Here is a 12,990-nt window from a genome sequence, read left to right as displayed (position 1 = left end):
TTAACAAATACCTCTTTGTAACGCACAAGCCAGGGGTGTAACCAAGGATCACAACAACGAAGCTAATGACAGAATAATTCCAAACATACAATATTAGTCTTTGTCATATTATGCCTCTGCTGTCCTCATTAACAGTAAGGAACACAACCAGGCTGGGAATAGTAACAAGGGAAATATTTTTTTTTGATTGGATTAAATTATATTATAATACTACAACCGCAGAGAACTTTTATATGTATACTGTTTTAAATTATATATAATACAACACAATCTAAAAATCGCAAAAAGCACATTTTTGTACATTGCATAAGTATTTTTTTCCTGACTGTTGGTATTGCCAGTTATGTTTCTGTCTTCTGCTCTCCAAGTGCTGGAGTTTGGATGTGATCTAGTACGTTGTTGTGGTAGTGACCTCCGAACCTGCAAGTGAGGAGCGAAGGTTCACACACGCACGCCCCAGGCTGTCCAAGCCACTCACCGCTTGAGCAGGGGCGTGTCTCTGTTGACCTGACTGAAAGCTCTTCGGTGCTGGACAGGCCTCAGGGCTGCTGTTTGTTGGCAAGCCCGCCCAACCTTTTGTGCATTTTCGACTGGGAAAGACCCGCTCAAGCCACATCACAGCGTCAGCGTTGGTTCTGACAAACACCCTGACCGCAGTGTGTCTTAACCATTTTCATAATTATTTAATGTAATAATGGCTCAGACTAATTCCGCTTCTCATCCATCTTTTGCAGTCTATAGATTAAAGTGTACATTCCCCTTAAAAAGAATTGGGCCAGTGAAGTCTAAACTGTAAAATTCCACTATGAACTCTAATAATAATCATTTCTCATTTCTCATTTTTATTTTTTCAGTTCAGTTCTATGTCCAGGGAGTACTGGGACTGATTTTAAACTTTAACTTTGGTGTAGTAATTATGTAGTAAGTACATCCCCAGTGCTTTAGTGAAATCCTCTGCTCTCCGAGATCCTCTGACGCAGCACGTCCGCTGTTCCAGGATCAGGATGCAGGACTAGGTGGTCGTGTGCTGATTTCCCTGCTCCTCCCTTTGCGAGCTCTGTGTGTGGCTGGTTCACTCAGCTATTAGGCTGCAGTTAAACGCTTACTTTTTCTGGAAATAATATGCTGCCCAATTGTCCCATGGAAATTCTAGTTTTAGATGTATTTTCTGTTATTTGTTCATTTTCTTGATCCTGCCAACTTTTCAGCTTCTGAGCGATTTTCCCTTCAGGTGGGGGGTTTTGTGACCCTGTAGTGAACTCTCAGATGCCTTGTGTCTGAAATGGCTCTACATGACATGACATGAAAAGGGAAGTTGACACTGTGGCAGGCAGGGTGCACAAGATCTGAAGAACATCAAGAAGTTATGTCACATTGAAAACAAGAGAGTGTCTTGGCAAAGATGAGCCAGTTGTTAAAGGTGACAGCACTATTAATGCCTTTGATCTGCCTTGGCTGTGTGGGCGTTTGTTGGCTTGGGTTCTGATATGCAGGAGTGGTGGTTTTTGTGCTCTTAAAGTCTTTCATTCACTGCACTTAGAAAAAAATCTTCTTTTTCACCCTGTTCATTCATCCCCGAAAATCATTTTTGAATATTTTATTAAAACATGCTGTGAAGTCACTGCCTGAATGCCTCAGACTTGCTTGCTGTTTTTTTCCACTGCAGATACAGTATATAGCATTACCTGAAGTACACTGATTGTATTTCTGTACATTACAAAAGTGATATCAATACTGCTGCAGTGTTTTTGGAGTCGTAGTCTAGCTGTTATATTAGTCAACCTTTTAATATTAATTAGCTGCGGTAGCTAGACAGAAGTAATGTATGCTTTTCTTTCTAGAGCGAAGGTGCTGCACACTTTGACTGGTGATTTCATGAAATGAAGAACCTGAGCCAAGCACAATAATTGGAAGTGAAAAGATATGCAATACTGGCTTGAATTCAGACTTCACCAACAGCAGTGTGTCAGATGTCTCCAGTTGTATCAAAGCTGATGGGTGGCATATCTAGGAAATTAGGTGGTGCTAAAAAATAACACCTAATGTATTAAAACATTAGGGCTGCATCATTATGACCTGTATTGGTGAAGTGTTGAGCCACACATCTTGAGCACAGTATTAACATAATGAGTATTAATATCAATGCCCATAACAAAATTAACATCTCACAAATGTTTCGTAACACCTGAGAGTTTGTCCAGTTATGCTTTGCCATCATGATTCTGCTTGAAGAATTCATAAATGACATCATAGTAGAATATCTGATAGGAAGCTTGTTAAGTTTGTGATTGCATAGACTAGTGCTTTGTAAGAAGTGTTTGAGAGACAGATACAGTATCTTGCTTGATAATTGTGACTGTTTTGTAGACTGTGCCTTCACTCTAATCACATTTCCACTTTATGCAGTAGTTTTTAGATATTTTTTGTAGTATTTGCTATTTCATGTTTCTTTTGTGCTTTTTGAACATTTGATTGTCTTCACTGAATTTATATTTTAGTTTGCGGTATTTTTTTTTATCAGTGTGAATCTCCTTAGCATTGTGCAGCATCATTGCACTTAATTAAGACTGCACTTGCTGTTTTCCGTGGTTTTGTTATTTTTGTGTGCTACTGTTATAAACACCCTTTGCATCTTCATAAGACATGATTGTAAGGCAGTTTGGATAAAAGTGTCCACAACATGAATGAATGTAATTGCAATTTTAATGAATAGTGCAGATGTTGATATTTTCTTGAGTCTAGTGGAGTCTAGTGTTGTAAATCTAGTAAGGATCTATGTGTTCTCATAATGTTTCCATGTTTTGCCTTTGCTGCCTGAAAAGCCTATGCTGTTAACAGTTGCAGTTTATGATGGGCTTCACCTTGGATCACCCATGCCTTGCATCTTTATGCTGTATATTGCCATAATGTGTGCCAACAGATGTGTGCTGCTGAGTTAAGTATCGGTGTTTAAAAATGCTCGTCAGTGAGCTCATTGTCTTGACATGTATTTATTATTCTGTGTAATGTTAACCTGACCTAACATGGCAGTGTTTTTATAACACTGCCACTAATCATGCCACAGGGAAGGCTGTTTCTAATTATTTTCTTCTATAAGACGCTGAAGTTGGAACATGGTGCTTTTTTCTTAGGTCACCCACCCTTGTTTCATTTGTTTCTTCAATGTTCTGACTTTGTGTGTTAAACTTAACATCTCCCTGGTTACATTTACTTCTCATTTCTATTTTTTTTTCCACAACATTGGGCGTTAGGAGCAATCCGAGGCTGTTATAAGGGCTTGTATGCAGGCAGAATGTGATGTCCCTTTGCCTACTGCCTGTAGTGTGGGGGCCATCACGACAAGCTGTAGTCCTTCATTCTTTTATTGGAATTCCTTCTTGTTCTAATACAGATGCATTTTGCTTCTCAAAGAGATTGTTACTAAATGCCTATTAGAATAACACTTTCCAACTTCTACTGAAAACTCAAGGAACAACAAAATCCAATAAACAGCAGATTTCAAGGTGATTGCAAAAATCTGCAAGGTACTTCACTTACACAAAAGCCCACTAATACACCCAGATGTATCAATGGGTTTGAGTTTAAGTCAGTTTGGATAAAAATGTCAGCCAAATAAAAAGCAATTAAGAAGGGCCAGTAAAATGACAACTATGCTCAGTATGATGGAAACTGCATTAATGTAAGTATATTGGGAAACCATGGTATTCATCTATATCAAACTCAAACAAAAGAGGGGAAGCCATTTGGATCATCTCCCTCATTTGATAGTTAGTTAATTGATTCAAGGATCATATCCAGCCATTTCTTGACAGAAACCAGGGTTTCGGCTTCAACAATACGGCTAGATAGCTTGTTTCTTACTACCATAACCCTTTGGGTAGAGAAATGCCTCCCGATCTTGGTTTTAAACGCACTTCCATGCTGTATATTTTCCACTTGTATCCTCTGGCTTGTGTTTCACTGTTTGTTTTGAACATTTCACTGGTCATTTTGAAAATAATTGTTTAACATGAAGTATACAATTTGAGTATTACGCTCTTAAAGGGGAATATTATTTCCTTACACTGTCTGATCTGTTTGTGGGACAACTTTGTCTTCTGAAAGAATGTGAGAGAACTGTAGCTGTAGCGACATTTCAGTGTCTCAGTGTTGCTGGTACTTGTTGCTGTACTTTTTGTATGATTAGGAGCTGTGTAAGAGGTTTCTGGTGTCCTGAAAGAGCACCGCCTGTGATTTCTCTCTGCAGAAAAATGAAACAAAACTGAAGCCTTCTCTTTGCCAGAATACTCCTTTTCTGACAGACATCCCCTTTTGTTAGTTACCACTCCAGTGGCCAGATGTTGTTTGCGCACATTCATGTTTCCTTTTGTGCCCCGGCTGTAGTTTGTTTTGCACAGTTGATTAAATTTCAGTTTACTTCACCTTGATTTTTTCTACTCTGGATAAAGTTCAAGCAGAGATTAGAAGCAGAAAGCATATACTGTGTTCTGCTAGGAGGCTGCGGCTTTAAGCTAAGAATTCAGAAGAAAGAAAATCTTGAGATGAGCAGCTGAAAATGGTTAAACCAGGCTTTTTCCTCGCTACATGTGCAGTTAAGATGTTTCATTCAATTGGTTTGGTTTCAAACCAAGAAACAATGTGAAAGAGTTGAAAAAAATAAATGGAGGATTGAATCACATGATTATCCAGTAAGCAAAGGACAGACACGAAACATTCCCGGCCGTTAGCACCGGACAAAGGACCTGGAGATGTGAGCTGCAAGATGATGAGGCCCTTGCACTTGGAAAGCCTTTCATGGGTGGTTTCCAAAGGAAGAAAATTCCTTGTATTTAAGAAAAAACAAAAAGTATGCTAATTAACCTGCTACCATTAATGTATAACAAGACGAATTTCTGCTAAGTGCCAAAATGTAGGTTTGCAGAACGTGGAAGAAAAAGCAGAACATCCTGCTGTAAGAATTATTGTAAACCGAGCACTTAGAGGATGGAAACTTAGAGCACCGGAGTCAGAAAGGAAGAAAGGTCCCTCTGCCCTCTTGCCCCCTTCCTAACAAGGTAAATTGTCATTCCTTACATCTGTGTCATTTCATTTTTTTAAATCACTATCATACTGTATGTCACTTTTGCACATTATTGTAGCCCAAGTGGAAGTTTCAAAATTTCTAAATATTTATCCAGCTGATTTCAGAATTACACTACTGTATGCAGCTCTTAAACACTGCTTTTCCACTTTCTTCACTCATTACGTTCCTTCCTTGTGCACAAACACTATTTTCTGGTAGTCGTCTTCTGAAATCTCACCAAAACTAAACTGTTTTCATCACAAGGAGGATTGTAATAATATAATTCAGTAGATTTTTGATGTTTATAACATGCATAAATTGTCTCTTTATATTTGACGGATTAATACGTTTGCAGAAAGATTATACGTGTTGAGTAATCGGGCTCCCGAGAGACGTCAGTTACTGTAGCTCAATTTCAGCTATGAATGCTGGTGCATAAGTGGATTTTCTGAGTCTCACTGGTGTCCCTAAACCAGTATGTAGTATGAGACATACTGTATGTAGACATTTAAAATTGCAGCAGGGTGTAAAATGTCAAATAAGTCATATATTTGCAAATGAAGAAAAAAGTACTAGATTGGATTGTTTATGAAAGGTAACACGAGGGAGTAGTATTGCCTTCTTCACAAGAAAGAAATTCAATAATGACAAGTCATCCAACAGTTAATTAGGACTGTGTGCTTATTTATGAATATAGGATGCCCAAATTGCTAGATACTTTTCCCTACAAATTCTTTTGGTGCTGTTACTGTATGTACAGTATTATTACTGTACATTGGAGCTGTCAATAAGTTAAAGTGGAAAAAGTGAATAATTTATTTATCCCCATAAAGTTGTAGCAGCAATGAATTATAGATTGAATAATAAGATAAAATGTTATGGCTTGACGTGTAATGTAATTCAACCTTGAAGCTGTGTTTTTCTTTTCGTGCATCTTTCATGATGTGTTGATATTGCCAAATTATCACACAGACATATATATAGAAATGTTGTGGTGTTTTTTTAAAATATGTCCATTTCAAAACCTGTGGGAGTACAAATTTGATTTAGTTACAGTTTTGCAAAAATAGTAAGGTTTAAATATAAATCATTTTTTAAGTGAAACATGAATAGAAAACAATTTTTAAGTCTGTTATTTACATTTTAGAAAGCCAAAATCTTTCCATGAGTAGATTAGAGGAGTTTATTGCCATATGTACAAGTACATTGGAATTCTTATCCGCGCTGATCTCTCAGGACATACACAGTACAGCAGACGACACCGCACAATGTAGACAGTACATTAAAAACATGGCAAATAATAAAAACAGAACAATAAATATGTAGTATGAAAAAATTATTTACTTTACCAGATCTAATACCACATAAAAAACAAAAAAAAGACCACACCTGTTTTTTTGCCTTGATACAATTTACATAGATTGGAAAGAAAATATTAATCAGAATGTAAAATAAATACATCAGCAATATACTGTACCTGCTCTGAATGAGGCAACGCAACATAACCTTTTAAGTTATTAATTTTAAAAACTTGAATACAAAAAACTTTTTCTACCAATTTACCATGAGAAATTAAATTGGGAGGTGATTCAGGGTTGTTGGTTGTGAAAGTGCAATGTGTGTGAGCAAACAATGTATAAATACAGGAAAATTAATGTTAACAGTCAAACCTTTGTGAAAGCAGAGATACGTACTGTACTGTACTTACTGAACACAGATTTAGGCAGTACATGCAGGTGTCTAAATCACTGAGACTAGTGACATGGAATTTAGGTATCTAGACCTGCTGAAGTTATTTTGAAATCTAGAGCCTCGACTTTACTCCTGTCAAACATATTATCCCCAACTGAAAGTATATGATTCAGTTATCCTGGTGGCTCTTTCCAACCTCGTCATGTCTGATGAGATGTTGTCACCCTAATACAAGCAGGCAATTGTGTAAGAAATCCCAGGTCAGTTCTATAAAGAATTTTACTTTTGTTGTTTCAAAAACATGACCTCCAAAAATGGATCTACAGTACATGCGCTGGCAGAACTGTTCAGGATGCAATTACTCTTAATGCCTATGATCTTTTAAGGAAACTCCAGCTTTCGAAATGAAATGATAACATGATAGCCATCAAACTAAAGTTTACATACACTGGCTGAACAAAGCACCCATGATACATGAACTATTTCTTTTAGTGTTGTCAAGGATGTAAATTAATGTGGAACATACTGTATTAACGGTGCTTTTGCAATGTAAGCATAGACAGAGAGCTGTGTGCTGACTGCTTGGTATTTATTTCCTGATTTCCTGTCTAAATGAAATGGGCTTTGACTTTTTAAAGACGCCAGTGCACACGTGCCAAAGCAGAATGGATAAATGGGCTTGAGAAAGTAGCCTATAAGTCACTACCTCTAGGTTTGAGCCAAACAGCCCAGCAAATCTGTCTGGCGTGGATGGGTGCCAGGGAGCAAATCACATCAGGGAAGCAGTGCACCTCTGTTCATTTTCATAAAAGCATCCAGTTTTTTAAGATGACCTTTTACAGCATCCTTTATTTTTATAGGCTGTGTACCATTACTGTTGCATTATCAAATTTTCCCCTAATGGGTTTTAAGATTCAGAACCCATGATTTCAGTACTGCAGGAAGGTTCCTCTGTATTGTTTACTCCTGTTCAATCTTAACTGATTCACAGCTATGTTTCAGACAGGGACAGATGTCACTGCTTTTACCTAAAAACCTCAGCTGTCAGGAGTCAGTTCGTTCCGGGCTCCTGCAATTCTGGAGCCTTTTTTACCCCAGAGATTGTTTGGTCTGTGTCAAGGCAGAGAATTTTTTCCGCAGACCACTGTGATTTTTGTTTTAAAAAAGGCTTTGTCCTTCCTGGACATACAGTACTTTGCCTTTTTTCAGTTGTCTGTCTCCAGCAGGTCTCTCAGATACCAGTTTTGTTTTTATTGTGCTAAATCACAGTTATATTTATAGTGAATAACAGGTCAGTTTAACATACTTATTCTAATGTTGTTAAACTGAGGGCTCTCTTATTCTTACCCTTTTTGTAGTGTTCGCTCTCATGCTTCTTGTCTCAGGGCCTAAAAGAGTAAACATGTATTTCTAGAGTAGTTGCGGACTGAAATTCATCTAGGTCTTCTTGAAGCAGAAGGCTGTTTTTTTGCTTTTTTTTTACACAGAAACGTGAAGCTGCAGCCCAGAGAACAGCCCAGTTTTCTGAATATTCTGTGCAAAAAATGCATACTTTTATGTGACATGAAAATGTATAATTCATATATTTCCCTAGAAACTATTCTGTATATATACTGTATAAGGTGTTTATGTTATTTTAGTTCAATAGTATCTTTTAGGTATAGGTATATCATTTAGGTATAGATTTAGTATGAGGAACATTATGTTTAATAAAAGTATTGATTTTCCCATATGCAGTTGGTTAAATGCATTGGGAATCAATAATCAAAGCAATTCAAATGCTTTATGTAGATTTGCCTCCCTGTTTTTTCTTAGTTTATTTCCAAATGAAAATGATTTAGAATCACAATATTTGGTAGCCATATCTAGTTTGACTATGTTTAAATAAGATTTTGAATGGTATGTGATCATCACCAATATTTCTGTTTGCAAAGTGGATTATCTTCCATTGCATTTGTTAAGTGCAATTAAACAGGTGATCTCAGTTTAATGGTGCATAAGAGATATCGGTCTTTTTTAGTCTCTTTACCTTTCTTCATGCCAAGTCAAAGTAAGGCACTCTAAAGTACAAGTGTTATAGTCATGCTCTGCTGTAAATAGGAAATATCAAGAAAAGAGTGAACAATTAAAACAATTTCAAAGATCATGGAGACTTCAGTGGAAATGAAGAAATTTGTTTTGTACGTAAAAACTTGCCAATGCAGCAACATATTCTGAGATAAGACCATCATTATTTTTAAATTCACTGGAATTTAAATCTAAAAAAACAAAATCCGAAGAATAGATAGTCAAAGCAAAAAAAAAAGAAAACACATGATAAGAGGAATACGTTAAAAATGATGAAGGTGCGTGGTTTTGCTGAAGCTGGATAAGAGCTTTGGGTGTGGGTTCTGTCGTGGGGCTGACGCAGCACATTCCAGCCCCCTGGAGTCTCCTCACACTGTCCGTTTTCCCAGCTTTTTCTCTGCACCTCCCTCTCCAGTCCCTGGTCTCATCCTCTCCAGCATGCTCTTTCATTTTTAAACATGGCTTTAAAGGCGCAGACATGAATGCCCTGATGGATTCAGATTTACAGCACAGGACACTGCTCACTCCTTTCTTTCTCCTTATCAGTCTCGGTGCTTCCCCCCAGCCCCTCTGTGTTTTCCTTCATTCGTTTCATCTCAAAATACCTAGAAAATGAAACAGATTGGTATAATCGGTGTTTTACTTTTTATTTGCATTTCTATTCCTCTCCGATTAGGCTATCAGCCTTCTCCCGCTCTGTCTTTCCGTTGGTTCACCTTGTAAACAGCGCGGCGGCTCCTGCAGAGTGCATCTCTGCATTAACACGCAGTCCCCCTCCCCCTCCCCCCAGCCCTGTACTGTAGCAGCACTGCAAGAGGCGCGGATGGAGCTGTGTGCTAAGCAGAAATCAATGTGAAGCTGCAAGGTGACTGAAGGGAATGGTGCTGGCCGCCGGCTCTGTGGGTTGGGAAGCTTTGACCCACATAGGGTCCGCGCTGCTGTCTCTGTCCCTGCTGTCGGCTCTGGGCATCCACCTCACAGCTTTTCTTTCTCCCTGCAGACAGATGTCGACTGCCTGCCCTGTCTGCAGCGCCTCTTCCTCAGCTGCAACAACATCACCAGGTAAGAGGGCCACCTGCCACACTGCCACCTCCTTAACTCTGTCCTGGCTGCAGCCCCAGCGCCCAGGGTGCTGGACCTCGTCTGCTCAGGGCTGCTGAGGCTGCGTGTCACTGGAGAGCTAATGAACCCCTGAGCCAGCATGGAGATATCGTTCTGCTGACTGGAGAGGGGAGAGTCGCAGTGCTTAACAGCCCTGAGAGCCAACAAACTAATGACAGTTATTTAGTACTTGAGCGTCAAGCTGTTTACTGTGTGGTTAGAAAAAGTTGACCAAAGAGTATTTGTTGCATCTTTTTTTTAAATGTGAGAATATTGTAAGCCTTCAGAATAATATTTGCAGTGTTTTCATTTTTGAAAAAGAAAAACAATGCAGAATATTAAGGCTTCCACCTGTTTTCTTATTTTTACATATTGCAAGACCAAACGCTTTAGTTTGCAATGGAAAAAAAAAATCCTGTGCTGACCGAGTGTCGAGGGTACAGCTTTACAGAAAGGACTTCATTGAAATGGAAAAGCATAAGACCTCAGCCAGCAAACTTCAGGAGGGCCCGGCTTGTGGAAATCAATAGCCAAACTGTTTTTAGTTGGCTCTGCAGATCAAAATTCTATCATCAAACGTTTATTCGCTTTTTTAATGATCTACAGTTGGGATATTGTAGGTCTGAGGTAAAATGGCTCAGCATGTTTACATCTTTAAATACTGTACATTAAAATGTCTCTTTCGGAACGCCAGAGCAATTAATTTGCCACTTGACAGATCGCTCTCCGTGAATTGTACAATGGCTATACAGATCAGCACTTTCTTAAGGTGTATAAAGGAAATACTGTAACTTAGTAATTTTATGTTCAGTTGTACTCTTACAATACAGTGTTGTCCCAGTTTGGCTGTGCATGCTTCCCAGCAGAGTTCCAGATATTAGGAATGGATATAATTTCTGCAGTGGTGAAAATTTACAGACCTTGTACACTACAATTTAAATACCACTGCATCAAGTTTTTGAGAAAATGTATTCATTAGATTTTTTTTCCTTTGTATTGTGCTTTGTGTTTATTATGTACTATAGGCCATCTCAGCCACACACAGTACACAGCTTTCAATGAAGCCAGCGGTGATGAGTAGTGCAGTGCTGAGACAGCAGAAGGTGAAACTTAGGGATGTGAGCTTTCAAACTAAAGAAGTGCATCGTGGGCTTAAGCAACTGGCAGATTTCATCAGGTTAATTCTGTGATACTGAGCTGAAAGCCTGACCTGTAAACATTGCTTCAGCAATGTCTAAGTAGACATGGTGAGAGAGCAGGGGCTCATGTACTGGGAATCAGACAGATGCCCGGCTCTCTGCTGCAGCACCGCATTTTATCAGTTGTTCTTTTCATATGTAGTTATGGATGTCAGTGTGTTATCAATTATGTTATCAATGTTAAAAAACTTCTGGAAATGCTTTACTTTGACTATGTACAAAAATCAGATTATGTTACTTAAGAAGGTTGAAATTGATTTGAGTGAAGGGGTCATTATTGGAAATCATGAGATATATATTAGACTCTGTTTATTGAGGATTGATCCAAAGTTGTATCCAACAAACAAGTTTGACTTCACAGGTTAGTAATTTTGGGGCAAGTTGGACACGTAAAAGTTTTATTTCCACTTAAAACCTTTTAAGTATTGTTGTTTGTTCTACAGAAAAAAGCAGATATGGAACAGGACTGTAAATTGCCCTGTCGCATTTCCATGTGCATCGATCAGCAGATAGGAATGTTATCTCATCTTTGTCTTTTCAATGTAGCCCACTCAGCTTTTGGTGCACATTCATAGATGAGTCACATAATTACAGGTTCAAAGATGAAGACATGAAGCGTTTTTCTAAATCTCATCCAACACATGTAGTAACATCGTCATTCTCAATAATGAGCAGGGGTATGCGGATAACTATCTCATTCTGTAGTACAGGCAATGATGTAATGGACTGAGATTACCAACTAGTTGCCGGCAGGAAAAAAAAAATTCTCTTGCCCATAAAATCCTTTTCATTTCAAAGGGTTATTGGTTTATAATAACTATGGCCGGCTTTTTTAACCTTTTTTTATGGATGGCTGCTGCATCAGTGTTTTTCTTTTCAATGGGTATGTCCCTTGAACATGCATTAAACTGAGTATGCTAAATTTTTTCATCTTCAGGGATGAATGCTGGTTTCTGAGATTATTTGAATGTTCACATACCCAGGCAAAAACAACACAAGTATAACAAGCCTCAGTTATAACTATGTGCTTCTTATGTCCCTTGTTTGTGGCCTGGCCAAATTCCATGCAACTAGATGTTATGGCAATAAAGTATTGGTCCACACTACTCATGCTCTTTTGACATTTTGAGTGGTGATTTTCAGCACTTCACATATAAGTAGATGAGTCTCTTTCCAGACATATGCTGGGATTTTGTCTAGCAAAGTAATACGGGTTTTTGTTGTTGTGTCACATTTGACCAGGCAGTGAAGGGATGAAAGTCAGGCTGTAAAAGTTATGCATCATAGACAGATTACTGAAACTGGACTGTGCATCTTAAAAATATTGTTGTACAACTACTTACAGTATATTCCACTGAAAGATTTAAACTTAATGTAAATATGAACAATTGAATAAAAAAGAAAAAAGTTTGTATACTCAGTTCTGTGTAAAATAATTAACAGTTTTAAGCACTTTAGAGAGGAATGGGGATTTAATTATTGTTTTGCATATACTGTAGTATTCAGTATGTTGTATTGAAATGATCTCTCGTCTGTTTTGCTCTCTTACATGAAAAAAAACACATGAGAGTTTCAGAAATAAAGCAGCTTTTTAGCTGTTATTGTTTTAGAACACCAACAGAACCTAGGGGAAGGGTCTGAAGACAGATCTTGTTCATCAAATAAAATACTTGTCTTAGAGCTCTCATGTGTACAACTTGCTCCCTGTTGTTTTCCCTTCATCCTGGAGAGTCTGAGGAAGACAGTCAGGTATTTGTGTTTATAAATATTACATTTACCCATGAGAATCTAAATACATATCACATTATTTGCTAGAAATGTGTTATGAAAATATTTGTTATGAAAGAAGAAGATAAAGGCTTGAGTTTG

The 12,990-nt window shown here is 38.0% G+C and overlaps 1 protein-coding gene across 1 annotated transcript in view; it reads left to right on the top strand.

The window, feature by feature from the left end:
* LOC102694672 (leucine-rich repeat-containing protein 49) overlaps window positions 1-12,990 on the top strand; it is a 109,494-nt gene that overhangs the window by 31,341 nt on the left and 65,163 nt on the right. The window contains exon 9 of the mRNA XM_015343365.2: window positions 9,822-9,883. Coding sequence (XP_015198851.2) covers window positions 9,822-9,883 — 62 coding nt within the window. The remainder of the gene's footprint in view (window positions 1-9,821; window positions 9,884-12,990) is intronic.

The sequence above is a fragment of the Lepisosteus oculatus genome, chromosome 5 (genome assembly GCF_040954835.1).
Source record: "Lepisosteus oculatus isolate fLepOcu1 chromosome 5, fLepOcu1.hap2, whole genome shotgun sequence".
In the NCBI taxonomy this organism is placed as follows: Eukaryota; Metazoa; Chordata; class Actinopteri; order Semionotiformes; family Lepisosteidae; genus Lepisosteus; species Lepisosteus oculatus.
Note: the sequence above shows the minus strand (reverse complement) of the source record. Positions and strands in the feature narration are given on the sequence as shown.